The 27,957-nt window shown below is 58.8% G+C and overlaps 8 protein-coding genes across 9 annotated transcripts; all 8 read left to right on the forward strand.

The window, feature by feature from the left end:
* Nucleotides 1-103: 103 nt before the first annotated feature.
* ABB37_01770 (hypothetical protein) lies at nt 104-828 on the forward strand (the record flags this gene model as incomplete). Its single annotated transcript, XM_015798398.1, has 1 exon — nt 104-828. The coding sequence occupies exon 1, from the start codon at nt 136-138 to the stop codon at nt 826-828; it is 693 nt and encodes a 230-aa protein (XP_015663918.1). The 5' UTR covers nt 104-135.
* Nucleotides 829-1,351: 523 nt separating this feature from the next.
* On the forward strand, nt 1,352-2,866 carry ABB37_01771 (hypothetical protein; the record flags this gene model as incomplete). The annotated part of the gene is made up of 1 exon (XM_015798399.1): nt 1,352-2,866. The coding sequence occupies exon 1, from the start codon at nt 1,430-1,432 to the stop codon at nt 2,864-2,866; it is 1,437 nt and encodes a 478-aa protein (XP_015663919.1). The 5' UTR covers nt 1,352-1,429.
* A 570-nt stretch (nt 2,867-3,436) lies between these two features.
* Nucleotides 3,437-4,630, forward strand: ABB37_01772 (putative mitochondrial hypothetical protein; the record flags this gene model as incomplete). The annotated part of the gene is made up of 1 exon (XM_015798400.1): nt 3,437-4,630. Exon 1 carries the CDS (start codon nt 3,614-3,616, stop codon nt 4,628-4,630), a length of 1,017 nt encoding a protein of 338 aa, XP_015663920.1. The 5' UTR covers nt 3,437-3,613.
* Nucleotides 4,631-4,999: 369 nt separating this feature from the next.
* ABB37_01773 (putative protein transport protein Sec13) lies at nt 5,000-6,409 on the forward strand (the record flags this gene model as incomplete). Its single annotated transcript, XM_015798401.1, has 1 exon — nt 5,000-6,409. Exon 1 carries the CDS (start codon nt 5,333-5,335, stop codon nt 6,407-6,409), a length of 1,077 nt encoding a protein of 358 aa, XP_015663921.1. The 5' UTR covers nt 5,000-5,332.
* Nucleotides 6,410-6,901: 492 nt separating this feature from the next.
* On the forward strand, nt 6,902-7,285 carry ABB37_01774 (hypothetical protein; the record flags this gene model as incomplete). Of its 2 annotated transcripts, none has more annotated exons than XM_015798402.1 (1): nt 6,902-7,285. In XM_015798402.1, exon 1 carries the CDS (start codon nt 7,079-7,081, stop codon nt 7,283-7,285), a length of 207 nt encoding a protein of 68 aa, XP_015663922.1. In that variant the 5' UTR covers nt 6,902-7,078. The 2 variants fall into 2 exon arrangements, with proteins under 2 accessions (XP_015663922.1, XP_015663923.1); XM_015798403.1 differs by having other exon boundaries at nt 6,952-7,285.
* Nucleotides 7,286-7,951: 666 nt separating this feature from the next.
* On the forward strand, nt 7,952-8,760 carry ABB37_01775 (ER lumen retaining receptor-like protein; the record flags this gene model as incomplete). The annotated part of the gene is made up of 1 exon (XM_015798404.1): nt 7,952-8,760. The coding sequence occupies exon 1, from the start codon at nt 8,101-8,103 to the stop codon at nt 8,758-8,760; it is 660 nt and encodes a 219-aa protein (XP_015663924.1). The 5' UTR covers nt 7,952-8,100.
* Nucleotides 8,761-9,688: 928 nt separating this feature from the next.
* On the forward strand, nt 9,689-14,045 carry ABB37_01776 (putative protein kinase; the record flags this gene model as incomplete). Its single annotated transcript, XM_015798405.1, has 1 exon — nt 9,689-14,045. Exon 1 carries the CDS (start codon nt 10,098-10,100, stop codon nt 14,043-14,045), a length of 3,948 nt encoding a protein of 1,315 aa, XP_015663925.1. The 5' UTR covers nt 9,689-10,097.
* A 682-nt stretch (nt 14,046-14,727) lies between these two features.
* ABB37_01777 (putative dynein heavy chain) lies at nt 14,728-27,900 on the forward strand (the record flags this gene model as incomplete). Its single annotated transcript, XM_015798406.1, has 1 exon — nt 14,728-27,900. The coding sequence occupies exon 1, from the start codon at nt 14,977-14,979 to the stop codon at nt 27,898-27,900; it is 12,924 nt and encodes a 4,307-aa protein (XP_015663926.1). The 5' UTR covers nt 14,728-14,976.
* Between the last annotated feature and the right edge of the window lie 57 nt (nt 27,901-27,957).

A 27,957-nucleotide genomic window follows, 5' to 3' on the forward strand; every position in this document is an offset into this window, starting at 1 on the left:
CTGTCCACTTCAACTCCATTCTTCATCATCGGTTTGCTTCTCTTCGTTCTGCACAATAATTGCTGCATTTATACCCACGTATCATTAACACTCGGCGTCTTGAAGGGATTGCGAGCCATCGCGCATCGTTTCTTTATGGAGACCTACTACGAGCCCGACTCCGAGCTTCGTGAGCCGCTCACGGACATCGACGCGTTTCTCGACAGCGCGCGCTACAACGAGGAGGGCGATCTCGCGCTGCTGCGCGCCTACCTCGAGAAGAACCCCGGCGACGTCGACGCGCGCGACGAACAAGGCCGCACCGCGGTGCACATGGCGGCCGCCAACGGCCACATGCCAATTCTAGCCATGCTGTTTCAGTTTAGCCCGCAGCCGAACGTTGCAAACGACGAGGGCAATACGGCGCTGCACTTTGCGGCCCTCAACAACCGCGTCGACGCGGCGGAGGCGCTGCTGGCGCACGGCTGGCGACCGGAGGAGCAAAATGTGATGGGCAAGACGGCTCTGCAGCTCATCTATGATAAGCAGTTCAACGAGATGGAGACGCTGCTCATGAGTCGTGATGAGACCCTGGACTCCTACGTGCCTCCGTCCCAGGCGACGGTGAGTGTTTCTCTTCCCGAGGAAGAAGAGGAGGGTATGGACGAAAAGGGAGAGGCAGAAGCGACGCGTGACCAAGCAGCAGCCGTCAAGCCTCCGGTCGCAGTGAAGAGCGCGCCGGCCGCTGCGGTTCCTCCCGGAAACTCCCCTGCATCGCCACCCTCTGTGAAGGACGCAACGACGAGTGCTGAGATGCTGGGCTCCGCTTCCGTGGACGACATCGAGTAAGAACCTGCACTTGCCTACAACGAGTTTTTCTTTTCCTTTCACGGACTTGCCTTTTTTCGCTTCTTGCGTCTTTCATGTTTGCGTGAAGCGTGGGGGAAAGAAAAAACAGGAGGTGGTAGGTGCGTGAGTGCGTATGGTACTGCTTTAACTAATCGAGTAAGTTCAGCCGGAGCATGTTTATATAGAGCCATCAGGTAGGCACGTTTTGCTTGCGTGTGGCACGCGCGCTTCGTGGAATGTCGTATGCTTCAGTGGCTGCGAAAGATAAGTACTTGACCAAAGAACACATAAACCCCAAGAAAAGAAAAGTTACTGTCAACAGCGCAATTCAAAGTGAACATTTGAATGTAGTTCAGTAACCGGTATTTCGAGAGCTCCGTGTTTTCCTGCTGCAAATGCCTTACAGAGCTTTCTCTCTCTCGCTCTCTCAGGCGATGCAGCTTCTTGCTTTAAGAGCTCCATTTGCTTTCCTCTTCTTCACCGCTCTATCTTTGCTGCCCCATCTACTTTTTTCTTGTGTTGCAGAGGAAACGCATACACGACTTTTTTTCTGGCTCGCCCAGCGTAATCAAAGTACTTCTTTTCTGGCTTTTCTGCTGCGATGTCTCTGCAACGGGGGGAAGGCTTCTTTGAAGCTGTCTTTGGGTTCAAGGAGGTGGATTACTTCTCCACCAGGCACCAACTCTTTCAGAAATACACGTTTGAATCAAATCGACGGAGCACTTCGACCGGAATGCCGCGTGTCTTCAAGGAGCGCGCCCTGTTTGAGCACCCCGCCTTTGGCAGGCGTCACCTCATCAGTGGCGGCTGGCACTCCACCCCGAGTGTCGCGGAGCTGCGAGCGGAAACGGCTGAGTTGGTTTGCGCCTTCGAAGAGAAGCGACCCGGCCTGTTGGCTTCGTTTCAGAAAACGCCACCGCTGCTGCAAGGCGAGACAGAGGTTTTGCAGGCCTGCGCATCCTCGACCGTCCCCACCTCCACCGCAGGGTCATCCATAGCTCCGTGGGTGCAGTGCTCGCACACCGTAGGCGAGAGCGGCGCGCTGCACCTCCGCTTCCCAAACGCCTTTTTCCAGGTAGCCAGTCAGTTTAATTCGCTGGAGTTTGTCTCGCCTGATGTCACACCCGAGGATGGCGTGACCCACTACGTGTACGACCGCACGCAAGGTCCCGCGTGCGCGTTGGCCTGCATGGCGGGCACTGCGTATCGCAACTACCTGTTCCACCCTGCTCTTTTCAACACGGACGTCGCACAGGAGGCGGAGGTGGGCGAGCAGCAACGCGGCCAGCAGGCGCTGCACCAGTTGAACCTGCTCGACGACCTCACGACCTACCTTACGCAGGGATACAGCGCAAGTGCGGCTTCGGCACTGCCAACAGTTGACTTCGATCACTTTTATAGGGTGCGCAGCGGCTACTTTCACCCAGCACCGTCCATTGGCAGCCTCAATGGCTGGCTGGAACGTGTGGCGACCAGTCAAGGGACAACGCCGGCAGACGTGAAGGAGGCTTTGCTTTCCCGGTTACGTGTCGCTTTGGTGGAGGGCGCGACCGTGACGCTGCCTCTGCACGATTCCCACAAGGACGGTGCTTCACTGAGCGCCCTTCACGAGGTCTCCCAGGTCTACAGCAGCGCATTAAGCCTTCCACCGCCGCCGGCGAAAGGGTCAGATGACGCGTGGGCTGGGGTGGAATTGCTGTCGCGCATCATTCTCGATGGGACGTACGAGGCGACGCTGCTCGCCGGCGTCCAGCACACCCTTCGCTCTCTTGAGCAGCAGAGCAAGGATGCGCCGGCGATGCGGGCTGGTCGCAGCGAAAGCACGATAGCATGGACTCTTCCGCCTATCTTTCTCACGAAGGTAGGCGGCGGCGTCTTTAACAACGATGGGACGTGGATTGCGTCTGCGATCACCTCGGCGGTGACCAGTGTGGGGGCTCTCGGTGTGCCGCTGGACGTTCGGTTGGTGCACCACCGCGCGGTGGAGCCGTACTACGCACAGTGCTTTCCCTCATGGCCTATGCGGAAAAGTACGTAAAGTAGATGGATCCGCTGATACTCCAATCAACGGTGGTTTTCGCCGGTCTTTACGTTGTTGTTTCGCATATTTGTTTTTTTCGGTTTTTGACGGCACCCCCTCCTCTCCCCCTTCCCTCCGCTGTTCGCGTTGCGTACGACGCCCCGGTTTTAATATCTTTTTCCACCCCACTTTCTCAAATGGAAAAACCCGGGATGACAGCCCCAACGTTGATCGGGCTGCAGTTCTCCATCTGCTCTCTCTTTCGCAAGCTCCCAACAGCAACCAACAACCATCAGCATGCAGAGAAGGTGAAAGAAGCGCAACCTCGCAAATAAAGGTTTCATTGCGTGATTTGCTTCCTTGGGTCTTAACCGCAACGAAGCTAGATGGACTATTACTTGAGTAGCACACAGGACGAGACCCTTGCGTGCAAACTTGTGTTTGTCGGCAGATTATCCATTATCCATTTTCCTTTTACGTTTATTTGACTGTCATCTTTTTTTTTCCATGCTTCATCAACTCGGTCGATTCAACAATGTCTATTTCTTCTTGTCTTTTACGCGTCATTGTGTCGTTCAATACGGTGAAAGGAAACACTGAAAATAGCGAAGGGAAAAAAAACTTGTATGCATTCTTCACGCATCTACTCGCGTCGTTTTGCTGCATACTGATTTCGCACCTCCCGCGACGCACCCTCGCCGCTCATATCGCAATCCCCATTTCGTCACGACAGCAACTCTACCCCAGAAAGAAAGAAAAACTGAAATGGAGCCACGACGATGGCGGCCAAAGTTCTATAATCCGTTCACGGAGCGCAAGAAGCGTCTGGGGTATCTTCCCTTGTACCGCGGCTTCTTCCGCACGATGCCGCTGCACCGGTGGAGCATGAACGACATCCAGAAGGTCCTGGGCTACGCCGCTTTGAATCCGTCGCTCTTCGGCTTTCCAGATCAGCCCACCTGCATCGTGAACACGGCCTACTTTCTGCCCTCGCTGCGCAGCCGTCTTCGTGGTGTCTGGGCCTTCGGCACGGAGCGGGGGTGTAAGAACATTATTGTGCCGCACTCATGCAGCAACGAGAACTTCGACGTGCTGGATGCACGCCTGATCGAACCGCTCTTTCGTTGGAACCCTGGCGTGCAGTACGTGTACCTGTCGAGGCACTGTCAGCCCATGGCGCAGCAGCTCCTCAGTTCCCTCAGCAAGTGCCCGCATCTGCGCGAGGTGACGCTGGAGGGGTGGAACGACGCGGTGGCGGTGCACCGAGTGATGGCGGCGTGCAAGCAGGCGGACGTGTTGGAGACCTACAGCCTCGACGACCCCCCGCGAGACTGGCGCAACGAGTTGTCGGTGCAGGCCCTCACCACGCTCATCGAGATGCACCCGAAGCTGCGTGCCGTCAAGTCCCATCGCCTCTACCTCACCGACTGGTACGAGGCGACTCGCTTTTCCCGTTGCAAGCACAACGTAGCCCTCGTCCCCTTCTCGTGCGACTTTGTGATCTTGTTCTACGGCATGTTTCTTTTGCTCGTCTGCGTCCCCGCCTACGGCGCGTATCGGCTCGTTTACGCCCTCGCCAGGGACCGTCTGTCCGTCGCCTACGCGTGGTTTTGGAGCGTCATGGCGTTTATCGCCACCTTCGCCGCCATCGTTGTATTTGACACGATTGGCTGGTCGTATCGCGGACGCGGTTGGGTGTACATGCAGAAATACTTCATCTTGGCGAAGCGGCGCGTTGACATTTGGATGAACGTGCATCAGAGTGCCCTGGTGCCGAAATGAGACATGCACGTGGCGTGGAGATGTTGCGCGAGTCTTCGCGTGCAGTTTGCTGATGCGCTGTTATCTGTCTGCTGCGTTCTCTTTTTGTTTTTGCACATTCAGCTCGTCCTTCGCGTTTCGCGTTCACAGATGCACCTCCCAGGAAGTGGGAAGGAATCAAAGAAAAAGAAAGAAACGGCACCTCCCTCTTCGTTTCGCCCCTACTTCGCGATCGCGCAGGCGGGGTAGCAACTTTCTTCTTGGAAACGGGCGAGGCAGACACTCCGTGGCATTGTAGGTTGTGTCCCCTCCCCTCTATCCATTTCCTTTGTACTTTGTTTTCCTCCTTCTCCCCCCTCTCCTTTTTTTTCGATTTCGTTTCTCGACGGCAGCAACGTGTGTGGCTCCGCGTGACCTAGTCTTCGCCGATTCGGTGCAGGCGTCTGCTCGTTGATTGGCCCACGAAGGGACGAAGGTGAATAATAAAAGCAACAAAAGAGAATTCTGTCAAGGTACACGCTTGCACGAATTGCATCGAGTAACGAAAGAAAGCTGAAAAGCAAAGGTTTTTTTTCCGGTGTGCTGCAGAGCCATTGTTTGATTACGAAGGGATTGCGATACGAGTCAGATCTTGCTTCGCGGCTTCCAAATTTCATGTCGTATTTCCAGCGCTGGGGTGACTTTCAAGTGGAGTACTTTCATTGTTGAGCGTCTCCAACAGCCATGAGCGACACCCTGTTAGAGACCGGCCACCTGGCTGCCGTGACGGACATCGCTGCGGACGCCAACGGGCGCCACTTGGCCACGGCCAGCAACGACGGCACCGTGCACATTTACGAGTCAACCGTGGTGTCGAAGGAAGCGTCGCAGTACAAAGGCGGCCCGCCGGCGGCCACGTGGCATCACATCGCCACGTTGCAGTGCAGCAGCGATGAGCAGACGGCCGCCGTCTCCTGCGTGGCGTGGGCGCCGCTGATCTTCTACAGCGCGGCGCTGGTCACGTGCACCGACGCGGCAAATGAGGTGGCGCTGTGGAGCGACGTCGGCAACGATGGACAGTTCTGCAAGGTCTACCGCTACGCGTTGGCCGCACCGGGTTGGTGTGTCGCGTGGGCCCCGCACGAGTACGGAAAGTTGTTCGCCGTGGGCTGCGCTGACGGCGCGGTGGTCGTCTTCACCGGCGGGCCCGACGGCACGTGGGACATCCACTCCTTTGAAAGCCACCCGCACGGCTGCAGCAGCATCTCCTTCGCCCCCTTCTTCCCTCCAGGGGCGCTGCTGATGGCGCTGCTGGAGCAGGACGTCCCTGGGGGCCCTGGCAGCGTCCCCCCGATGCCTTTCGCCCCGCCACGCTTAGTGACGTGCGGGGGTGGTCGCACCGTGAAGCTATGGACGCACTCCTTCGTCGCGCCTCCGCCGGGGGAGCAGACGGGCGGGCCGCCGGAGTCTGTCTGGACGGCGACGGAGTTGGACGCAGCGGACGCGTCGAGCACGCCGGCGTGGCGGGAGGTCAGCTGGGCACCAAACCTGGGTCTCCCGTTTACGTACATTGCGGCGGGCTCTGAGGATGGGTTGGTAGCGGTGTGGGCGCAGGACGGGCCGACGTCGAGCCCGTGGCAGTGCCGGCTGCTGACGCCTCCGCACGGCGTCCCCGGTGAAAATGTTACCAAGCTATCGTGGTCGTTGGTGGGCACCTTTCTTCTCGTCTCCTACGCGGATGGCACAGTGGCGATGTGGAGGGAGACGAGCAACAACGGGGAGTGGCGCGTCGTGAGCGAGTTGGAGAACCCGACGCTGTGATACGGTGATGTAAGGCGTGCTGAGATGCTGATGCTCTCTCACGTGTTTCTGTTTGTTGAAGCTCGTTCGTCTACGTGCGCGAGAGTTGGAGGCGGTTCAACGACGTGCTGATCTCGTTTTTTTTTTTCTTCTCTGAGGCTCGCGTTGTGAGTTTTCCGTGTTGCTGTCCCATCGGTTTTTGCACTGTTGCTACACAAGAGCGAGCTTGTTTCCCAAGACGGTGAACGCCTTCTGGAACAGCCGTTTACGAAAGGAAAGAGAAACACAAAGTCGATAAAAACCCCTCTTTTTGTTTTGGAGGTCTTTTCTTTGCTCTCACCGCACGCATGCCTTTTTGGTACTCAGCGTGCCACGGCGCACTTAACGACGCGACCACCTATATATATTTGGATATGCTGGCTTTGTAAGATGTCCATCCTGAAGGTCTACTTCGTTGCTGCTTCTGTTTCTTTTTCTTTCGTGTGTGCCATTCTGTTTGTTTTCTTCACCGTGAGGATATATCCGTTTGTTCCGCTCAACGGGAAACACTTTCGTTGCCGAGGAGAAATCTACCTCCATCTATATTAAGGATAGTTTGCGCAGCCAGCCTTTTCACATCTCATAGAGGAATTGGAGCAGCTGCAAATTAGGCCGTGCCTACTTTGACCTTCACACAAGCACACGGCAATCATGGGCATCTTCATCGGTACGCTCCTATTCATCATCATCGCCGTGGTTGGCGCCTTCAGCGCACCGCTCTGGGCCAAGAGCCAGGTGGACCTCGTGCGCGTGCTCTTCTACGTAGGTGCTTTCTGCTGCTGGCTGTCGTGGGTGCTTATCTACATGGCACAGATGAACCCGATTTTGCTGCCCACTCGCTCCATCACTGCGGAATGAACTGCATGAGCAGAGGAAACATGATGTGGGTAGAGGGAACGAAAGACATTATCTCACTCGGGTAGGGCAAAGCGAGATGACTGGCCCTTTCTCGTCTAAAGCGTTTCTCAACAGTCGTAATAGTCTTGTTGTGTTGTTAGTGCTGTTAATAGCTTCTTTTCCTAGTTGTCTCTGTGTGTGTGTGCGTGCGCGTGTCGATACTTTTCAGTCCCGTGCGGGCGTGTCGCTTTACTTCATTACATTGGTGTTCTTCTGCCGTTTGACTATCGAAAAGTGCATGTAATGCGAGCGAAAACCGAACAACGAAAAGGTCAACTTTGACAGGCAGTCGAAGCATCCGCTCGTCGATGGAAATAAGAAGGTACTTTGCGGAGCACAAGAAGGGGGAAGGAAAAATTCTTCGTGAAGTACCGCCCAGCATACCCGGAAGGAAGGCTTTATGCTTTCTTCTCGAGGCGTCACTTTCATTTCGCCTTTTTCCTTGTGAGCGTAGGTGTTGGTAAGGTGGAACGGCCGCATTGGAACCCACCTTTGCGTTAGCATCGACATTGGCGCAGCGCTATTGGAATAGAAATTCTCTTCTTTCACATCTTTTCGCCTTCTCATCTGTTGCGTTGTGCCGCTGACGACACCTCAAAAACGGCCCCAAACTGATTACGAATCTCAAGGAGCCCCCGCACGTTGTCTGGTTGTGTCACTCACAACACATTCATTCTTTTCTTTCGCTTCATTGTACGTTTTTTCTCTTCTCTTCAGGATTCTTGTGTTGCCGTTCGTCGTTATTGAAGTCGCGTCTCCCCTCTTTCTTAGCAGCCATGGCGCTTATTCGCATGTTTGGCGACTTGCTGCACCTCGGTGCAATCTTCATTCTGCTGTCGAAGATGCTGCGACAGCGCTCCGCCGCTGGCATCTCTCTCAAGTCGATGCAGCTGTTCGCCATCGTCTTCTGCACGCGCTACATAGATCTCCTCTTCAAATACGTAGGCCTCTACAACTCCGTCATGAAGATCTTCTTCATTGCCTCCACGGTGCATATTTGCTATTTGATGAAATTCAGAAGCCCCTGGAAGGCCACCTACGATCGCGAGAACGACACGTTTCGTATTCGATACCTCATCGTACCTTGTGTGGTGTTGGCTCTTCTGTTCCACAGTACGCCGCGAATCAACGTTGTGGTGGAACTTCTGTGGACCTTCTCGCAGTACCTCGAGTCTGTGGCGATTCTTCCGCAGATTTTCCTGCTCGAGTACACGGATCGCTACGACGCGCTCACCTCGCATTACCTCTTCTGCCTGGGCGCGTACCGTGTGGTGTACATGTTGCACTGGCTCATTCTGTACTACGTGCGGGACAGGGTGATGTGGGTGTCTGTTATCAGCGGCCTTGTGCAGTCGTTGCTGTACGTGGACTTCTTCTACCACTACGTAACGCAGGTAGTGCGTCGCGCGAAGCAGCGCTACGAGCTGGCGAAGTAATATATATATATATATATATATATATGTGTGTTTATTTTGTGTGTGCCATCCTTTATTTTCTTCCCTCTTTCTGGGCCTCTATAAGACTGCAGTGGTGAGCGGTGCGATGGAAACGGCGGTGAAGGCAGCCCCGGGTGCGGTGCGCGAGTCCCGTCAGCGTTATCTCTGCTCGCATTTGAGTGCTTTCAGCGTGTATGTGTGTGGACCTGTACATGTGTTTCGTACTGGTTTTGTTGTTGTTCTGTTCTGGGTGGAGGGAAAAGCTTGTTTGTCTACCCGTTGTTGTTTATGGTTTCCTTTTTTGGTTCCCATCAGGCTTCTTCTTTCATTGTCTGCCAACAAGTTTGCGGCTTCTTCTCTCGCTGACCCCAGCTCATTGCGTTTTTTCTTTTACCTTTCAAACGCGTGAAACGCGGCCGTGGGCTGTTGGCCGTTTGCAGTGGAACGCGTAGAGTTGACACCCGTTGAACCACGAGTCGAAATCGAACATTGAAAAAAAGAAAGAAAGGAACGAACGCAGCGTTCGAGCCAAATACAAATACAATAAAAGGACGTAACTCAAGACACCAGATGAGAGACAGCAGTGCGGATTCAATAAGGAAATTCAGCACTCGAGCATTCTGTTGTGGGCACTGTTCCGTTGGTAGAGGCGGTGTTGCGGGATTGCAACGGCTTTGATTTCAGTCTGATCACGGTTCACTGCATTTCTTGTAGTGCCGCAGAAGATGATCATCTGAGCGGGGTATATAAACAAAAAGCTTAAGTGACGCCCTCTTCAGTGTATCTTCTGCATTTCGAACGGTGAGGTGAACTCTTCTACTTCTGCTTCTCTTGTCTCTCGGTCTGCGCCTCTTTCTTTTTTTTTTCCCTTGTGCTGAAAACGCTTTGTGCTACGCTACTCACGTTGCGGGTTACGTTTCTCACGTGCAGGTGAATTTTCATAGTTTTGTTCGTGCGTGCGTGTGCGTGTGTGGAGACGTTTTAGATGTGTGTCCAGTGAGGAGGGCTTGCGTTGCGCAAACACACTTTTTTTCCCTCTTTCTTTTCTTTTATCCCGCTTAGCTCTTCCTCTCCTCACCGTTCCTTCTTTTCTCTAATTTCTTTTTGTTTCTTGCAAGTGCGCAGAGAGAAACGGCTGCAGTCGGCTGTGGATTATTGTGTTCCTCTTCTTTTCGTTGAGTGCGTGTTTGTTTTCCCCACCTTTGGTTGCATGCCTGACTACCGCTAATACTCTTTTTTCTTTTCCTTCTGTTTTTGTCAGCATTCACACTGCTCCACGAGACCTCGTTCACCCTATAGGTACGCACACGCAGCCGTAAAAAAATAAGACTAAGAAGATGAACAACTACGTGTTGAATGACGAGATCGGTCAAGGGGCCTTTAGCACCATCTACAAAGGCCGTTATCGATCCACCACAGAGTTTTACGCCATCGCTTCCATTGACAAGACGCGACGGGAACGCGTGGTGAACTGCGTGCAGATCCTGCGCTCCATGCGCCACCCCAACGTGATCGAGTTTCACAACTGGTATGAGACAAATAATCATCTGTGGATCATCACCGAGTACTGCACCGGCGGTGACATGTCCACCGTGCTCCGCTCGCGCATTCAGCTCAAGACGGTCGCCGTGCAGGCGTTCGGCCGCGACATCGCGGTGGGCCTCCTGTACATTCACAGCAAAGGTGTCGTGAGCAACGACGTGCAAACGCGTAACTTATTAATGGACTCGGCGGCGATACTGCGCTTTCATGACTTTAGTCTCGCCTGCTACTTCAACGACGCCAGCACGCGGCCGCTGATCGGCACTCCGCTGTACATGGCACCCGAGCTTTTTATGTGCGACAAGCCCGTCTTCTCCGTCGCATCGGACCTGTGGTCGTTTGGGTGTGTCCTGCACGAGCTCGCTACGGGCGAGCCGCCCTTTTCCGCGACAGATTTAGAGGTGTTGTTGACGGACATCCTGACGGCCCCTACGCCGCGCGTGACCGCCATGCCGGAGTCCTTTCAGACGTTGCTGAACGGCCTGCTCGAGAAGGATCCGCTGCGGCGCTTCACCTGGGGCGACGTCATCCGCAGCGACTTCTGGGACGAGCCGATCCCGCCGCCGAGCAGCCCCCTGCCGACTCACCCCGGCTGGGAAGAGTTTAAGCGGGACAAGACAAGCCGCCTCGGTGCCGCCTTTTCGTGGACCGAGGCGGACGCGCGGGCCGTCGTGGCGCACGCCGTAGCAGTGGCCAAGTCCAACACCACCGCGCACAACGTCGAGGAGAAGGAGAGCGCCGCGGCCACGCTGAATGTGGCGAAGGAGCTCGACTTCACCTCGAGCGCGGCGCAGCGGGCGGCGCTGAAGCTGGAACCCGCGAAAGCGGAGCGGACGGCGCACTCGGCGGACAACGGCGCGACCGCAACGCACACAAACACGAGCCCGAGCGCGTACGCCTCGCCGGCCCGCACGTCCTACACGAGGGCCACGAGGAGCACCAACGACCAGGGCAGCACCTCCGCCCCTGGCCGGACAAGCCGAGTGGCGGAGACAAACGTCGGGGGCCCGCAACGCCGGCGCGGCAGCAAAGGACGCGGTGGCACGACGAGCCGCGACGCGTCTGGCCCGGGTGCGGCGTCGGTTGCCTACGCGGGCGGACGAGCTGCCTACGCGGCAAACGCGTCGAATGCGAACGACGACAGCCCGAGCGAGGCAACGCTCAGCGCCTTCGCTGCCGGTGCGCTGCGTCGTGTCGCGTTGGCAGAGCTCCTGCCGCACCAGACCGATCAACACATTCGCCCCTTGAGCAACAACAGTCGCATCGAGTACACCCCAGAGGCATCCTACGATGCCACCACGCTTGGCTTCACGGCGCTCACGGCGGCGGAGATCAACAGCTTATCTCCCAGTCGACACACGGCCTTCTTTCGTTCCCTGTACGTGGCGCTGTCCAACACCCGCAGCGGCCACGAGTCCCTGCGCAACGTCATGAACTACATTATGGCGCTCTGCAGCGACCCGGAGGTGGCGAGGGCCTCGGTGAATAGCTCCGTCATGCGACAGTGCGTGAAGCACGCAGGACGCCAAGACGCTCCGGCATCTTTTCGTGCCACCGCGGCGCTCATTATGGGGCTGCTCGTGCGCACGACCGCCTTCATTACCGACGAGGTCGCCTCGTCGTCTATCCTGGCCGACAGCATGCAGCTCTTCGAGGACGAAACTGAGGTGACGGTGAAGCGCAAGCTGCTCGCCTGCATTGGCGAGTTTCTCTTCTACATCGCGGTACAGAATGAGGCGCAGCGCCAGCTGTGGAATGTGCAGCGGGCCACGGTGCGCCGCATTTTCCTCTCCGCCCTCGACTGCCGCGACGACGTGCTGAAGCATTACGCCGCAAAGATGATCGAGAACATGACCTCGACTCCGCAGAAAGAGATGGCGCTGGAGCTCTTCGCCGAGCCGGTATTTGTAGAGAAGCTGCTCTCCGTCTTCGCACTGCCGCAGATGGAGGGGCGCAGCGAAGACATGCGGTCCGACGCCGCGTGCGCCGCCTTCAAGCTAGCCATGATAAAAGAGGATCTCATTCTGACTGTCATGCAGTCGAAGGAGGTGCCCGTCACTTCGTACGCCAGCGTGATGCAGCGGTCCTCCGTCACGCATCTGATGCAAATTCTCATGACGTTTATGAACCACGCGCTGGTGAAGGGCATGACGGCGCTGCAAAACCCGTTTATGCAGATGTGGACGAAGGCGGCACAGGAGTCCCGCAGCAACCGCGGCATGAATTTGTTCATGTCGACTCTGAGCGCCGCAGATGCAGAGGAGATCGTCGGCAACATGCTCTTTGTAAGCGATGAGGTGCTGGACCACCTGAGTGAGGCGATCGAACAGGCGTCCGTCGCCGTGTACGGCAAAACGTTGCTCTTTGTCACGCTGATCGGGTGCGTTGGCGGGAGCGGGCTGTGCTGCGTCCTCAGCAGCCGCTGCGTTGCATTTCTGGATCGACTGGTGCGTGACACGGACAAGTACGTGCGCAAGTGTGCAGTGGCCACGTCCGAGTTCCTTGGCTGGTTCATCTCCGACAAGCTGACGAGTATCGCACGGCGGGTGTCGTCCACTTCGACGCCGACACACTTGACTGTCATCCAACAACTCCTCAACTGCGCGGCGATTCGCAACGGCATCGACTTTCAAACAAGCGTCTTTCAAAGCTTGGCGACGTGCATCGACAAGGCGATGAACAACACCCTCTACGGCACCTACGAGAACGACTTCAACAGCGTGGCGGACCGTTTTGTGGAGAGTCCGGTGGTGGTGCTCAAGTACAAGGACAGCATCTGCCAGCACCTCGTCACGTCGTACGCGGAGATGCTGGGTCGAAGAGACACGAGTGGCCGATTTACCGCCGTCCGCTTTCTCACCTCGGCCATGGTGCCTATCGCCGCCGAGGACGCCGAGTCACGCAAGGAGAACAGCTGTGCTGCCACTGTGGCGCACAAAATATTGAACGTGGTGGTGCCGAACCTTGCCTCGCTCCTGCAGGAGACCAGTCCGATTCCCGTGAACACGATGCGTCTGCTGATGACGTCTGGCGAGATGGCGCAGAGTACGCTGAGCGGACTCGTGACGGAGCGCCTGCTCGGCACCGTGTTCGAGTACATCAACGGCAGCGGTGGCGACGAAGACATGTTCTACCCGCTCTCTTTTGTTCACGTGTGCTTACTGGCCTGTGCACGCGTCGACATCCTCAACTATGTTGTGCGACAAGGCTTGTGCACGCAGGCTCTGCGCGCGATCGCCTCGGCGCTGCAAGAGAAGAACGATCAGCACATGGAGGTGTGCTGCATTCTTTTGGCAGAGGTGCTGCGGCGCGTGACAAGCGACGCGACATCGAGGGTGACGGTGCAGTGCGCCGAGAGTGCGCGTAAGGACACGATTAGCTCGGTGCTGTTGCCCATCTGCGTGGACACAAACAACAGCGTGGCGGTGATGGAGTCTGCCGCGTCGGCGATCGAGGACTACGCGCGACTCTCCGCCCTGGCGAGGGCTGATCTCACGTCTTCCACCACGCTCGGCGCGTACATTGTCGCCGTGTCTAACGCGCTCTACTCGCAGACGAAGCGCACCGTTGCCACACGGCTGCTGACAGCCTTTAACGTGTCGTGTGAATCCTCGTCGCGTGATGTACTGCAGTCCCTCAGTCGGAATTCCCCTCTCATCAGTGTGCTGAAGACGGCCGCGGGGGCTGCAAACATGCGTGTGGCCGCCGCAGAGGCGGATAGGCTGTTGAAGCTGCTCGCATAAGCACATGGACACCGATGCGCTCAGCAGAAGGTGGAATGCAACACTGCGCTTCTGCTTCGCTTTGTGGTCGTTTCATCGTTTCTCTCATTTCACAATTTCGCTGTCTCGAGGGTCCTTGTTGGTAGAACAGACCTTTTCTTTTGCTGTGACGTGTGAAGCTGCTTCGCACCGATGCGGATCGACATAGTTTTCCTTTTCGGTGTGTTTTCTTCTCATTCTTTTGTTTCTCTTTTTTCTTCTTCTCCCTGCCGCGTCCGCTGTACTATAGATTAATGTAATGCGCTTTCTCGTGCATTTGCGTTTGCCAAATGGAAGCTCCATCATGTGGAAGGTGGGGGAAATAGTTTAAAAAGAAAAAAGGAAGAGAGATAAAATCTGCGAATGGCGCGTTGCGGCTGTCACGGGCAATTCGTGTCTCTCTACTTCGGTGTTTTTCGGCTGTGGTGCCGTTCGTAACAGACACGCTTACGACTATTTCTTGGGGCAGCGCAAACGCAGCGCAAACGTTGTCTTCGCAGTTCCTCTTCACTTTCTTCTGTTCTTTGTTTTTACGGTTTTCTATGTCTCGACACTTTCTCTCCTCCTCCTCGCCCCTTTATTCTTTTTTCCTTTCACTGCCCCGCGACGTGATATTCGTCGCCGCGGCGGCACCCAACGCCAAACGAAACTCATCGCGTTCACAAGAAAGGAAGAGTAGCCCCCCGACGAGAGCAGCATCATCTTTTGATTGTGTGTAGCACGTGTGACGGTGTTCGGCGGTTCTGCGGAGACGTACCACGTTGATTGTACTCTCGTTCTCTCTTCATTTCGTTTACTGTCCGTAAGAGTCATCGCCCTTTCTGCCCCTCTGCCCACGAAAAGCACCCTTTTCCCTCCATAACATCAACCAGGTAGAGAAGAGCAAGGAAGCGTGGGAGAAGGAAATCAAAAAATGCTGCGCAGTTTTCTTCGCCCTGAAGTAGACGGGAAGGTCGAGCCGGCAGGAAACGCCGGCGCACATTCGCACTGCAGCAAGACGGAGCGCGCCCCACCTTGTGCCACTGATGCGGAGAGCCACCGCTTCAACGACGCAGAGGAAGGCGAGGAAAATGCCGCATTCTCGGCGGACGACGCTCATAACCAGCATGCCGCTGCCGCTGCCGCTGCGGACAACACAAAAAAACCCTCACTGCCTGTGAGTAGCACGTACAAGGAATCCTCCCTCCTCTTTCCGACCGCGAACCCCTTCACTTTCGAGCCAAAGGTGCAGGTGCCGTACGCGTACAAGCGTGGCCGCATGCCGCGCGACGTCGAGATTGAGCGGCGGCGCCGTCTCTACGACAGCCAGAACGTGAATCACCTCTTAGAGGTGAGTGGGTTGACGTGGGGTTTGCTGGCACGACGCAGCGCGCGAAGTTTACCGCTGGAGATATTCGATGACACGACCTACGACTGCCGCAACCCGTCCGAGTGGATGGCGATGGCGGCGAGCGCGGCTACACCGGCCGCCCGCTTCCTGCCCGCCGAGGGCGTCTTTCACCGCGAGGACACCGACACCTTCGAGCTGCGTCCCTGCCGGGTGGTGGGTTGGGCGGAGGATACAAACACGCTGCAGCTACACTGGGGTGCCACCGACGAGGACAGTCTGTTTTCGGCCGCCGACGCCCATCCAGCGGCCGCGTCTGCCGTGTCAACGACGGCGGCCGTCCCCCTCCCTCGCATCTTTGTGCGCTTCATGGCTGAGGACCCGGTCCTCTACGTACAGCGCCTCATTCACGCCCACACGCAGCGCCACAAGGCGACCTCGTGGATCATCTACCGCCTGTGCTGTGACTCGATGCCGGTGACAAACCTAGAGGAGCTGGACGCGGGCTTGGCGGAGCGGCTGCGCTACTTGGGCACCGACATCCCCCAGCTGAGCTCGGCGGCCTTCCCGGAGGTGGCGGACCGAGTGGAGCGTCTTGTCTCTGAGATCACGCTGGAGTGGAAGCGCAGCCATAACCGTCTGCTGCTGCACGATCGCATTACAAAGGATCCATCTGTGGGCCGCATGGTGAGCAACTCAACCCACATGGACCCGGAGGAGCTTCAGCAGGGGCCGAACGTGGCCGTCGACCGCAGCGAGCTAGGGGACCCTGCGACGGTGATCGCGGTCGAGGACGACAATTTCTGTTTCGCCGATCGCGAGGAGGCGTTCACCTTTGGCACTTACTTCACTCAGCCTGAAGTTGTCCAGGCTTTGACCGGCGTGCGCCGTGAGTGCATGAAGGTGCTGGAGGGATCACTGTTTGACCTGCCAAAGGAGCGTCAGCTGCCGCTGGCGGTTTTTGCGCAGCGCCAAAAGGATCACCTTGCCCGCACCTCACGCCACCTCAAGGAGGAGTGGATGCCGCACATGTGCGAGACGATCGTCGCCAGCTTCCAGTCGGCCGGCAAAGGTTGGCTGAACATCCGCGAAGCGAAACAGAACATCTATGAAATGTCGAAGCTGAAGAAGTTCTTCACAACCGTGCGGTTTATGATGGAGGATACTCTTTTCCAGCTCGTCTACAACTCGCTACAGTCGTTCACCGACTTCTTCGAGGAGGTGACGGACTTCACGGTGACGGTGGAGGACATGAACAACGTCAAGAACGCGTGGCCGGGCAGCGACGCCGACGACTGTGTGGAGAAGCAGCCCCTCTTCACGATTGACCTCGTCGAGGCGGACGGCCACTTTTCCTACTCCATCTCGTTTGCGGACTTCGAGGGCGCCATCGTGGAGCTCTTCAACGCCGCCATCGTCTGCACCGAGTCGGTCCCGCAGGTGGAGCGCTACGTCATGACGCAGTACTTCTGGAGCCGCGACGGCGACGGCCCTTTTCTCGACTCCGTCAAGAAGGAGGAGGAGCACGTGTGCGCGCTGCGCGAGCGGGTGCAGACGGCAGTGCGGAATTCACTGGTTCCGCTGCAGACGTACCTGAACACCTACGACGAGCTGCTCCCCCTCATCCGCCTGGATCAGGCGCAGTTTGTGAAGGAGTACGCGGAGGCCGGGCATAGCATGGAGGAGATGAAGGAGGAGATTGCGCAGCATCTGCGCGCCAAAAAGTCGCTGGCTGGGCGACTGCCTCTGTTTTTAACCGTGGGTAACTTTGTCGTCGATTGCCAATCCTTCAGCTACTTGATGTCCATGAAGGAGGAGGAGCTGGCGAAGCTGGTGATGCGGCTGATCGGCAAGACCGGCAAGGATGAGGCAGTGTACGTGCGCAACGAGTTCACGCGTCTCTTGCAAACCATCGAGAAGACGCCGCAGAGCCCGGAGAAGTTGTTCGAGCTGCTGAGCTTCATGGACACCATCGGCGATCAGGTGACGGACCTGACGGAGCACATCGCGGAGGTGCGGCAGTGCTACACCATTCTCGACGGCTTCCAGTTCGAGCTGACGGACGACGAGTCGCGCCTCAAGTGGGAGGCGATTGGGTGGCCGCGCCAGCTGGCCCTGCGCAGTCACGCGGTGCGCAAGCAGCTGGAGCAGGTGCACGAGGAGCTGCACTCAGGTCTGCAGAAGCGCCAGGAGGAGTTTTCGAAGCGGGTGGAGCAGCTGCAGCGCGTCGTGGCGACCTTCTCCAAGCACACGGACGCCGCGGAGGCGGACAAGGTGGCTGCCGAGGTGAAGACGCACAACATCGAGATCCGCCAATGCATCGAGGAGGCCCGCGCCCTCAACGGCGACCAGCGCCTCTTCGGCGACAAGCTCTCCGACTACCGCAACGTGTTCGAGCTGGACAAGGAGTTCAAGCCGTACAGCGACCTCTGGCTCACCACCTACACGTGGCAGGAGTCGTACCGCCGCTGGCACACCGACGCCTTCACGACCCTCGACGCGGCTGAAATCGAAGCCACGGTCGCGTCCGCCTCCAAAACGATGGCGACGCTCTCCAGGACCTTCAAGGATAAGGATGCCATGCTGCGCATTGTCGAAGGTGTGAAGTCCAGTGTGGAGCAGTTCAAGCCGTGGGTGCCGATTTTGTCTTCCTTGCGCCACCATGGCATGAAAGAGCGCCACTGGACGGGCCTTTCCGAGAAGCTGGGCATGGCTCTCGTGCCGGGGGACACACTCATGGTGCTCGAGGACTGCGCGCCGCTGCTGGCCCACCACGAAGCCGTCATCCGGTATTGCGAGGTGGCGGCGAAGGAATCGCAGATTGAGACGGCACTGAAGGAGATGCGCGCCAAGTGGGAGTCGAAGTCCTTCATCATCGAGCAGTACAAGGAGACCGGGACGTACATCTTGAAGGACACCTCCGACGTGGTGGAACTGCTGGACGAGCACCTGAACCTGACCCAGCAGTTGCAGTTCTCGCCTTTCAAGGCGTACTTTGAAGAGGCCATCACCGACTGGGAGCGCTCGCTTAATCTGATCTCCGACACGCTCGAGCAGTGGCTGGAGTGCCAGCGCGCGTGGCGCTATCTCGAGCCCATCCTGAACTCCGAGGACATCGCGATGCAGCTGCCGCGCCTCTCCGCGCTTTTTGAGAAGGTGGACCGCACGTGGCGGCGGATCATGGGCAACGCACATTCGCAGCCGAACGTGTTGGAGTACTGCATTGGCACGAGCAAGCTGCTCGACCACCTGCGCGAGGCGAACCGCCTGCTTGAGGAGGTGCAGCGCGGCCTCAACGACTATCTGGCGGACAAGCGGCAGACCTTCCCGCGCTTCTATTTTCTGTCCGACGAGGAGCTGCTGGAGATTTTGTCGCAGGCGAAGGAGGTGCGCCGCATCGACGCGAACATCAGCAAGCTCTTCGAGAACATCCAGCGTCTACAGTGGAACAACGTCGGTCCGGTCAAGGACACGGCGGACAGCGGCAACAGCAGCACCAACTCAACCGCTGTCGCAATGGCAGAGGAGGCGGCGGGGGCGAAGAAGGGCGGCGGGGAGCCGGAGGGGACTGCGGTTGCTGCGTCGGCTGCGGTCGACGGCGCCGTCGACACCATCACCGGCTTCTACAGTGTGGAGGGGGAGTACATCGCGGCTGTCACGCCCGTGGTGCCGCTGGGCAACGTGGAGGACTGGCTCAAGTTGGTGGAGAAGATGATGAAGGACAGCGTGCACGCACAGGTAAAGGAAGCTGTGGACGCCTACCTCAGCACGCGGCGCAGCGAGTGGGTGCTGCAGTGGCCGGCGCAGGCGGTCATCGCCGTGGCGCAGGTGTACTGGACGCACGGCTGCGAGGAGGCGCTCGCAACGAAAGGCACTGTGGACGACTTCGCCAAGGTCCTGGACAAGCAACTGCGGCAGCTGGTCGAGGTGGTGCAGTCGCCCCTGACGGCGGTGCAGCAGATTAACATGGGTGCCCTCATCACCATCGAGGTGCACGCCAAGGACACGGTGGACAACATGCAGGCCGACAAGGTCTCCAATATCCAATCGTTTGAGTGGATCAAGCAGCTGCGCTTCTACTTCGAGCAGAGCGACAATCTGTGCCACATCCGCCAGGTCGACGCGAGCTTCGTGTACGGCGGTGAGTACCTGGGCAACACGGCCCGCCTCGTCGTCACGCCGCTGACGGACCGCATTTATCTGACGCTGACGGGAGCGTTGGCGCTCTGCCTCGGCGGTGCCCCTGCCGGTCCCGCCGGCACTGGCAAGACGGAAACGACGAAAGATCTCGCAAAAGCGCTGGCGAAGCAGTGCGTGGTCTTCAACTGCCAGGAGGGCATGACGTACCTTTCGATGGGTAAGTTCTTTAAAGGGCTGGCGTGGACGGGTGCGTGGGCCTGCTTCGACGAGTTCAACCGTATCGACGTGGAGGTGCTGTCTGTGGTGGCGCAGCAGGTAACCGATCTTCAGCAGGCGTGCTCGACGAAGCAGTACCGAATTCTCTTCGAGGAGAGCGACATCGTGGTGGACCCGACGCACGCGGTCTTCATCACCATGAACCCCGGCTACGCCGGTCGTACGGAGCTGCCGGACAACTTGAAGGTACTCTTCCGCCCTGTCGCGTGCATGGTGCCCGACTACGCCATGATCGGCGAAATCCGTCTCTTCTCTTACGGCTACCTGAAGGCACGTGCCTTGGCGCAGAAGATGGTGATGACCTTCAAACTCAGCTCCGAGCAGCTGTCCTCGCAGGACCACTACGATTTCGGTATGCGTGCCGTGAACACCGTTATTTCTGCCGCAGGCTTGAACAAGCGCGAGTGCCCGGACGGCGACGAGGACGAGCTGCTGCTCCGTGCGCTGCGTGACTCCAACGTGCCGAAGTTTCTGAAGGACGACACTCTTTTGTTCGAGGGCATCATCTCCGACTTGTTCCCCGGCATCGCCCTCCCCAGCAGCGACTACGGCGTCATGACGCAGGCCCTCGCGACGGTCATCACTGGCGCGCAACAACAGGCCGTGCCTGCCTTCGTGCACAAGTGTTTGCAGCTGTACGACATCACCACCCTGCGCCACGGTTTGATGCTCGTGGGCCCTGCCGGCAGCGGCAAGACGACCGCCTTTACGGCCCTGCAGCGCGCGCTGTCGGACTGCGCGGCGCGACAGAGCAAAGGCGAGAACGTCGGCGGGCGCAGCTTTCAGAAGGTCTACACGCACATCTGCAACCCCAAGTCGGTCACGATGGACCAGCTCTACGGCGCCTACGACGAAAACGGGGAGTGGAAGGACGGCGTGCTGTGCGTGCTCTTCCGCTGCGCCGCCCGGTACGGCGACGAAGGCAACATGATCGGTAAGCACTGGGTCATGTTCGATGGCCCTGTCGATGCGCTGTGGATCGAGTCGATGAACACCGTGCTGGATGAGAACAAGAAGCTCTGCCTCGTGTCGGGCGAGATTATCCAGATGAACCGCGATATGACGATGATGTTCGAGGTGGAGGACTTGGCGGTGGCCTCCCCCGCCACCGTATCGCGCTGTGGTATGATCTACCTCGACCCCGCCACCTGCGTGCCGATCTCCGCCCTCATCGCCAGCTGGGCGGCGTCGCTGCCGGCGTACATGGACACCCAGCGGGAGCAGCTGTCTCAACTCGCCTCACTTTACGTGGCGGAGCTGGTTGAGTTTGTCCGCGGCGGCGCCGTTCGGGAGTACGTGGCGTCGAACACCAGCGGTCTCGTGCGTGCCTTCTTCCGGATGATGGATGGCTACGTGAAGAGCCTCGAGAAGGCGGCGAGTGGACCGGAGCAGGCCGGCTTCCTCGGCGAGGTCGTGCTGCCCCTCTTCTTCTTCTCGCTTGTCTGGAGCGTCGGCGCTACCTGCGATGAGGAGGGCCGTCAGCTCTTTGCCGCGAAGCTGCGTGAGATGGCCGCGGTGAATGGGCACGTGGCGTACCTGCCAGCGGTGGAGGAGGACGATGGCAGCAACCGCAACAGCAGCAGCAGTGGCTTTTTATATGATTACTGTTACCGCTACGATATCAACGCAGGGACGGCTGGAGATGAAGGGGCGGCCGCAGAAATCGGTGGAGGCGGCGATGGAAAGACGAACGGAGCCGCCGCTGCAGCACCGGCGGGCAGGTGGGTGCACTGGATGCAAGACACTCCGATCTTTAACATTCCCACCGGCACCCGTTTTGATGACATCCTCGTCCCGACGATTGACAGCACTCGACAGAACTACATTCTGCACCATTTGATGTCGTCTAAGGTGAACGTGGCGGCGGTGGGCCCGACAGGCACGGGCAAGTCGATCGCGCTGGCCAGGCTTGTGCTGGGCGGTGGGATGCCGAGCAGCTTCCTCGGGCTGAACTTCACCTTTTCCGCACAGACGAAGTGCACCGTTCTGCAGGCTTCCATGATGGCCAAGTTTGACAAGCGCCGCTCGCACGTCTACGGCGCACCGGTCGGGAAGCACTTCCTCATTTTCATTGATGACGCCAACTTACCGCAGCCGGAGAAATTTGGGGCGCAGCCTCCTTTGGAGCTGCTGCGCCAGATGCTTGCCCAGGGCGGCTTCTACACCTTCACCGGCGGCATCAAGTGGTCATCCATCATTGACTGCTCCTTGGCTCTCGCCATGGGGCCGCCTGGTGGCGGCCGCAGCCGGATCTCTAACCGCCTCATGCGCTACTTCAACTACCTTGCCTTCCCGGAGATGTCGGACGTGTCGAAGCGCACCATCCTCCACGCGATCCTCTCCGGCATGCTGATGCAGCGTGGCCTGATGGAGGAGTTCAGCGCCGTTTCCTCCTCCATGGTCGACAGCACGCTGCGCGTGTTCACCAAATGCATCCAGACCTACTTGCCCACGCCGGCGCACGTGCATTACTCTTTCAACATGCGTGACGTCATGCGCGTCTTTCCGATGCTCTACGCTGCCGACAAGAGCGTGCTTCAGTCGGAGACATCCTTTGTGCGGCTGTGGATGCACGAGACACAGCGCGTCTTCTACGATCGCCTCATCAACGACAGTGATAAGAGTCAGTTCATCGAGTTCCTTGACGAGGAGCTGGAGACCATGGGCGTCGACGGCACCTATCCGGAGATCGTCGCGGCGGACCGGCTCATTTTTGGCGACATGCTGAGCAGCAAGGACGTCTATGAGCAGATCACGGACATGCACACCCTCACCACCGGCATGAACGGCTTTCTTGAAACCTACAACGAAGAAAACGAGGCGAAGATGAATTTGGTGCTCTTCCTCGACGCCATCGAGCACGTGTGCCGCATCTGCCGTGTGCTGAAGCAGCCGAACGGCCACTGCCTTCTGCTCGGCGTCGGCGGCTCGGGGCGCAAGTCTCTCACCCGCCTCGCGTGCTCGCTGATTCCCGAGATGGAGATCTTCACGATTGAGCTGACGAAGAACTACGGCGTGAAAGACTGGCACGAAAGCCTGGCGAAGCTGCTGCTGGAGTGCGGCAAGGATGAGAAGAAGTGCACGTTTCTCTTTTCAGACACCCAGCTTGTGCACCCGATTTTCTTAGAGGACGTGGCGGGCTTGCTGACCTCTGGCGATGTGCCAAACCTGTTTGAGGACCAAGACCTCGAGCTGATCAACGACAAATTTCGCGGCGTCTGCATCAGCGAGAACCTGCCCACTACCAAGGTGTCCGTGTACGCCCGCTTCGTGAAGGAGGCGCGCGCCAACTTGCACCTCGTGCTCGCCTTCTCGCCGATCGGGGAGGCCTTCCGCAACCGTCTGCGCATGTTTCCTGCGCTCATCGCGTGCTGCACCATCGACTGGTTTGCCGAGTGGCCATCCGAGGCGCTGCTGTCGGTGGCAACGGCGCAGCTGACCGCCGTCGACGCCACGACCACCAGCAGCAGCAACAACACGCGCGGCGGGGGCCAGGAGGAGGAGGAGATCAACTCCGAGACGGCGGCGGCGCTGGCGGACTCCTTCCAAGGCGTCCACCTCCTCGCTGCCGAAGTGACGGAACGCTTCTTCACCGAGACACGGCGGCGCTCCTACGTGACACCGACGTCCTATCTGACTCTGCTGTCCAACTTCAAGCTGATGGTCGCGGCGAAGCGGCGGTTCATCCACGAGCAGCGCGGCCGGCTTGAAAAGGGCCTCGAGAAGCTGCGAGAGACGGAGGCGCAGGTGGCGGGCCTGGAGGCGCAGCTGAAGGCGCAGCAGCCCGTGCTGGAGGCGAAGAAGGTGGAGATTCAGGCGATGATGGAGCGGCTGACGGTGGACCGCAAGGACGCCGCGGTGACGGAGACGGCAGCCCGCAAGGAGGAGGCGGAGGCGTCGACCAAGGCCGAGGAGTGCGCGGCGATGCGGCGCGAGTGTGCGGATCGCCTGGCCGAGGCGGAGCCCGCGCTGATTGAGGCGGTGAAGGTGCTGTCCAAGATCAAGGCGGCGGAGATTTCGGAGCTGAACAAGTACACCAACCCGCCGAAAGGTGTGCAGTACGTGATGGAGGCCGTTGCCCTTCTGTTGACATTTGGCAACTGCCCAAAGGAGTTCTACACGGGCCCACCCGGGGGACGCAAGGTCCCGGACTGGTGGCTCTGCGCCAAGTCCTACATGAAGGACGCAAATCGCCTGCTCGACGTGCTCGTGCAGCCGCCGGAGAAGGGCGGCTTCAACCGCGACGCGATGGACATGGCGCTGATGGACAAGGTGCGCGTCTACTACGACAACGAGGAGTTCCAGCCAGAAAAGGTGAAAACCGTCTCACTGCCGTGCATGGCCATGTGCCAGTGGGTGCGGGCCATGTACAAGTGGTTCTTCGTCAACCGCGAAATCCAACCCCTGCGCGAGAGGCTAGCGGCGGCTGAGGCGGAGCTCGCGGTGGTGACGGAGGCGCTGCACACGACTCAGGCGACGCTCGATCGCGTCGTGGCCTCCGTCGCGGCCCTCGAGCGAGAGTACAACGAGGCCGTGGACACGCAGGCGGCGCTGGAGGCGGAGGTGGAGGCGACCTCGCGGAAGCTGAACCGTGCGGGCCGGCTCATTGACGGCCTCGGCGGCGAGAAGACGCGTTGGGTGCGCCTGGTGGAGAAGTACGAGGAGCAGGAGCGGTATGTGGTGGGGGACATGGTGGTGGCTGCGGCGACGGTGGCCTACTGCGGGCCGCTCACGGCGCCCTACCGGCAGGAGTTGCGACAGCGGTGGAAGGCGCAGCTCTCCTCCGCCGGCGTGGAGACGAGCACCGAGTTCGACCTCGTCTCCACCTCCGGCGACGCCGTGAAGATTCAGGAGTGGCAGCTGTGCGGCCTGCCGACGGACGGCCTTTCCACCGAGAACGCCATCATCCTCGCCAACTCGCGCAACTGGCCGCTGCTGATCGACCCACAGGGGCAGGCCAACACGTGGGTGCGGAACATCCACAAGAACGATAACCTGCAGATCTGCAAGGCCTCGAATGACAAGTTCATGAAGACGGTGGAGAACGCGATCCGTCTGGGGCTGCCGTGTCTCGTCGAGAACGTTGGGGAGTCGCTGGACGCCGCGCTGGAGCCGGTTCTTCTGCAGAACATCTTCATGATCGGCAGCATGCCGCACGTCCGCATCGGCGACAGCGCTATCCCGTACGACAACAACTTCAAGCTCTACCTGACGACGAAGTTGCCGAACCCGACCTACACGCCGGAGACGATCGTCACGGTGTCGCTGCTAAACTTCTTCATCACCCCCAGTGGACTGGAGGAGCAGCTGTTGGGCAAGACGGTGGAGAAGGAGCGCAACGACCTGGAGCAGGAGAAGCAGCGCCTCACCCGGTCCAACGCCGAGAAGAACCGCGAACTGAAGAACCTGCAGGAGAACATTCTCGTTCTGCTCGAGGAGGCGGAGGGCGACATCCTCGAGCAGGAGGAGCTGATCATCACGCTGGAGAAGAGCAAGGCCAAGTCCACCGAAATCAACGAGGAGCTCGGGAAGGCGAAGGAGACGGAGCGGGTGATTGACGAGACGCGTAATCGCTACCGCCCACACGCCGAGCGCGGCTCGCTGCTCTTCTTCTGCGCCTCGCAGCTCGCCATCGTTGACCCCATGTATCAGTTTTCGCTGCAGTGGTTCATGAACCTGTTCCTGAACACCGTCGACAATGCCGAGCAGCCGGTGGCGGCCGAGGACGGAGAGGGAGACGTGACAAGTGACGGCCGCAACCTTGTAGAGGTGCGCGTGCAGAACCTGATGGACTACTTCACCTACTCCTTCTACAGCAACGTCTGCCGCTCCCTCTTCGAGAAGCACAAGCTGACCTTCTCCTTCTACCTCTGCACCAGCCTGGTGCAGCACCGCGGCGAGATGGTGGAGTCGGAGTACCGCTACCTTCTCACCGGGCCGACGGGCAGCGTGCCGGCAAACGCGATGGCCAACCCGGCCCCGTCCTGGCTCACGGACAGCAGCTGGGCGGAGATTCTCTTTTTGCATGCCCACCTTCCCACCTTCGCCGGCTTTGCCGATCACGTGCAGGCGAACATCGAACACTACCGCGCCCTCTTCGACAGCAACGAGGCGGACACCTACCCGCTGGCGGCCGAGTGGGCGGAGAAGGCGACCCCGCTGCAGCGACTTGTCATTGTGCGCTGCTTCCGCATGGACAAGGTCGCCCCGGCGATTCAGCACTACGTGGAGCACTTCATGGGTGAGCGCTACATCATCGTGCCGCAGTTCGACCTGATGGACGCGTACAAGGACAGCGACTGCCTGACGCCGCTCATTTTCATCAACTCCGCCGGGTCAGACCCGATGAACGACTTGCTGCGCTTTGCAGAGACGATGCGGATGTCGAAGCGGCTGGACAAGGTGTCGCTGGGTCAGGGCCAGGGCAAGAAGGCGGAGGAGCTTATTTCCAGCGGGCGTGAGCGAGGGCAGTGGATTCTGCTGCAAAACTGTCATTTGGCCTCGTCGTGGATGCCGACGTTGGAGTCCATCGTGGAGAGCTTCACGGTGGAGACGGTGAAGAAGGAGTTCCGCCTCTGGCTCACCTCGATGCCGTCCTCCAGCTTCCCGGTGTCGGTGCTGCAGATTGCCGTGAAGATGACAAACGAGCCGCCGATGGGGCTGCGGGCGAACGTGACGCGGTCGTACTACGGCTTCACCGCCCAGGATCTCGAGGAGGAGGCAAAGCCGGTCGAGTTTAAGAAGTTTGTCTTCGCCCTCTGCCTCTTCCACGGCGTCATTCAAGAGCGACGTAAGTTCGGCTCGCTCGGCTTCAACATCGCCTACGAGTTCAACGACTCCGACCGCAACGTGTGTCTACTGCAGCTGCGCAAGTTCCTGCCCATGTACGACACCATCCCCTACGACGTGCTGAAGTTCCTGACGGGCGAGATCAACTACGGCGGCCGTGTGACGGACGATTGGGATCGTCGGTGCCTGATGACGCTCATTCAGCACTTCATCAACCCCGGAGTGCTGGAGAACGGCTACGCCTTCTCGCCCTCAACGCTGTACCACACCATCGTACCAGGAAACCGCAAGCAGTACCTCGATTACCTCGACTCCTGGCCGCTGAACCCGCAGCCGGAGGTCTTCGGCCTGCACGAAAACGCCGACATTACCTGCGCGCAGAACACCACACACAGCATTCTGTCGACCGTGCTCTCCCTGGAGTCGCGCGGCGGGGCCGGCGCGTCGGCCAGCTCGCGAGAGCACCTGCTCACGGAGACCGCGGCAGAGATCGCATCGAAGCTGCCGCCGCCTTTCGACACAGCCGCCTTCAGCACCAAATACCCCACAAAGTACGAGGAGTCGATGAACACGGTGCTCGTGCAGGAAGCCGGCCGCTACAACCGGTTGCTGCGCTTTATCCACACGAACCTGTCCGAGTTCATGAAGGCCGTGCGGGGCGAGGTGGTGATGTCGGCTGAGCTGGAGGCGGTCGGGGAGAGTTTCTTTGTGAACAGCGTGCCGGCGTCGTGGAGCGCGCTGGCGTACCCGTCGCTGAAGCCGCTGTCGAACTGGCTGGACGACCTGGTGCGGCGCACGCGCTTCATTGTGGACTGGTATGAGCAGGGGCCGCCGGCCGCCTTCTGGTTCGGCGGCTTCTTCTTCCCGCAAGCGTTTCTTACGGGCACGCTGCAGAATTACGCGCGGCAGGTGCACGAGGCCATCGACCGCATCTCCTTCGAATTTCAGCTGCAGTCGCCGTCGGTGCAACCCGCAACCGCGCCGCGACCGGAAAAGGGGGCGCTTGTGTACGGCATGTACATGGAGGGCGCGCGCTGGGACGCGGAGCAGCACAGTCTGGCCGAGTCTCGCCCCAAGGAGTTGTATGTGGAGATGCCGATGATGCTGCTGGATCCGGTGGTGAACCGCACCCGCAACCCACGGGACTACGTGTGCCCCGTGTACAAGACCCTCACCCGGGCAGGCACCCTCAGCACCACGGGTCACTCAACCAACTTTGTACTGCCGGTTGAGATTCCCACGACAGTGGCGCCGTCGCACTGGATCGAGCGTGGCGTCGCCTGCATCGTCTCGTTAAACTATTAGACGATTCCAAGAAGACGAGAAAGCCAGCGCTTCCACGCGTGCTACACGCACCCACAC

This window comes from Leptomonas pyrrhocoris, assembly GCF_001293395.1.
Source record: "Leptomonas pyrrhocoris isolate H10 chromosome Unknown, whole genome shotgun sequence".
In the NCBI taxonomy this organism is placed as follows: Eukaryota; Euglenozoa; class Kinetoplastea; order Trypanosomatida; family Trypanosomatidae; genus Leptomonas; species Leptomonas pyrrhocoris.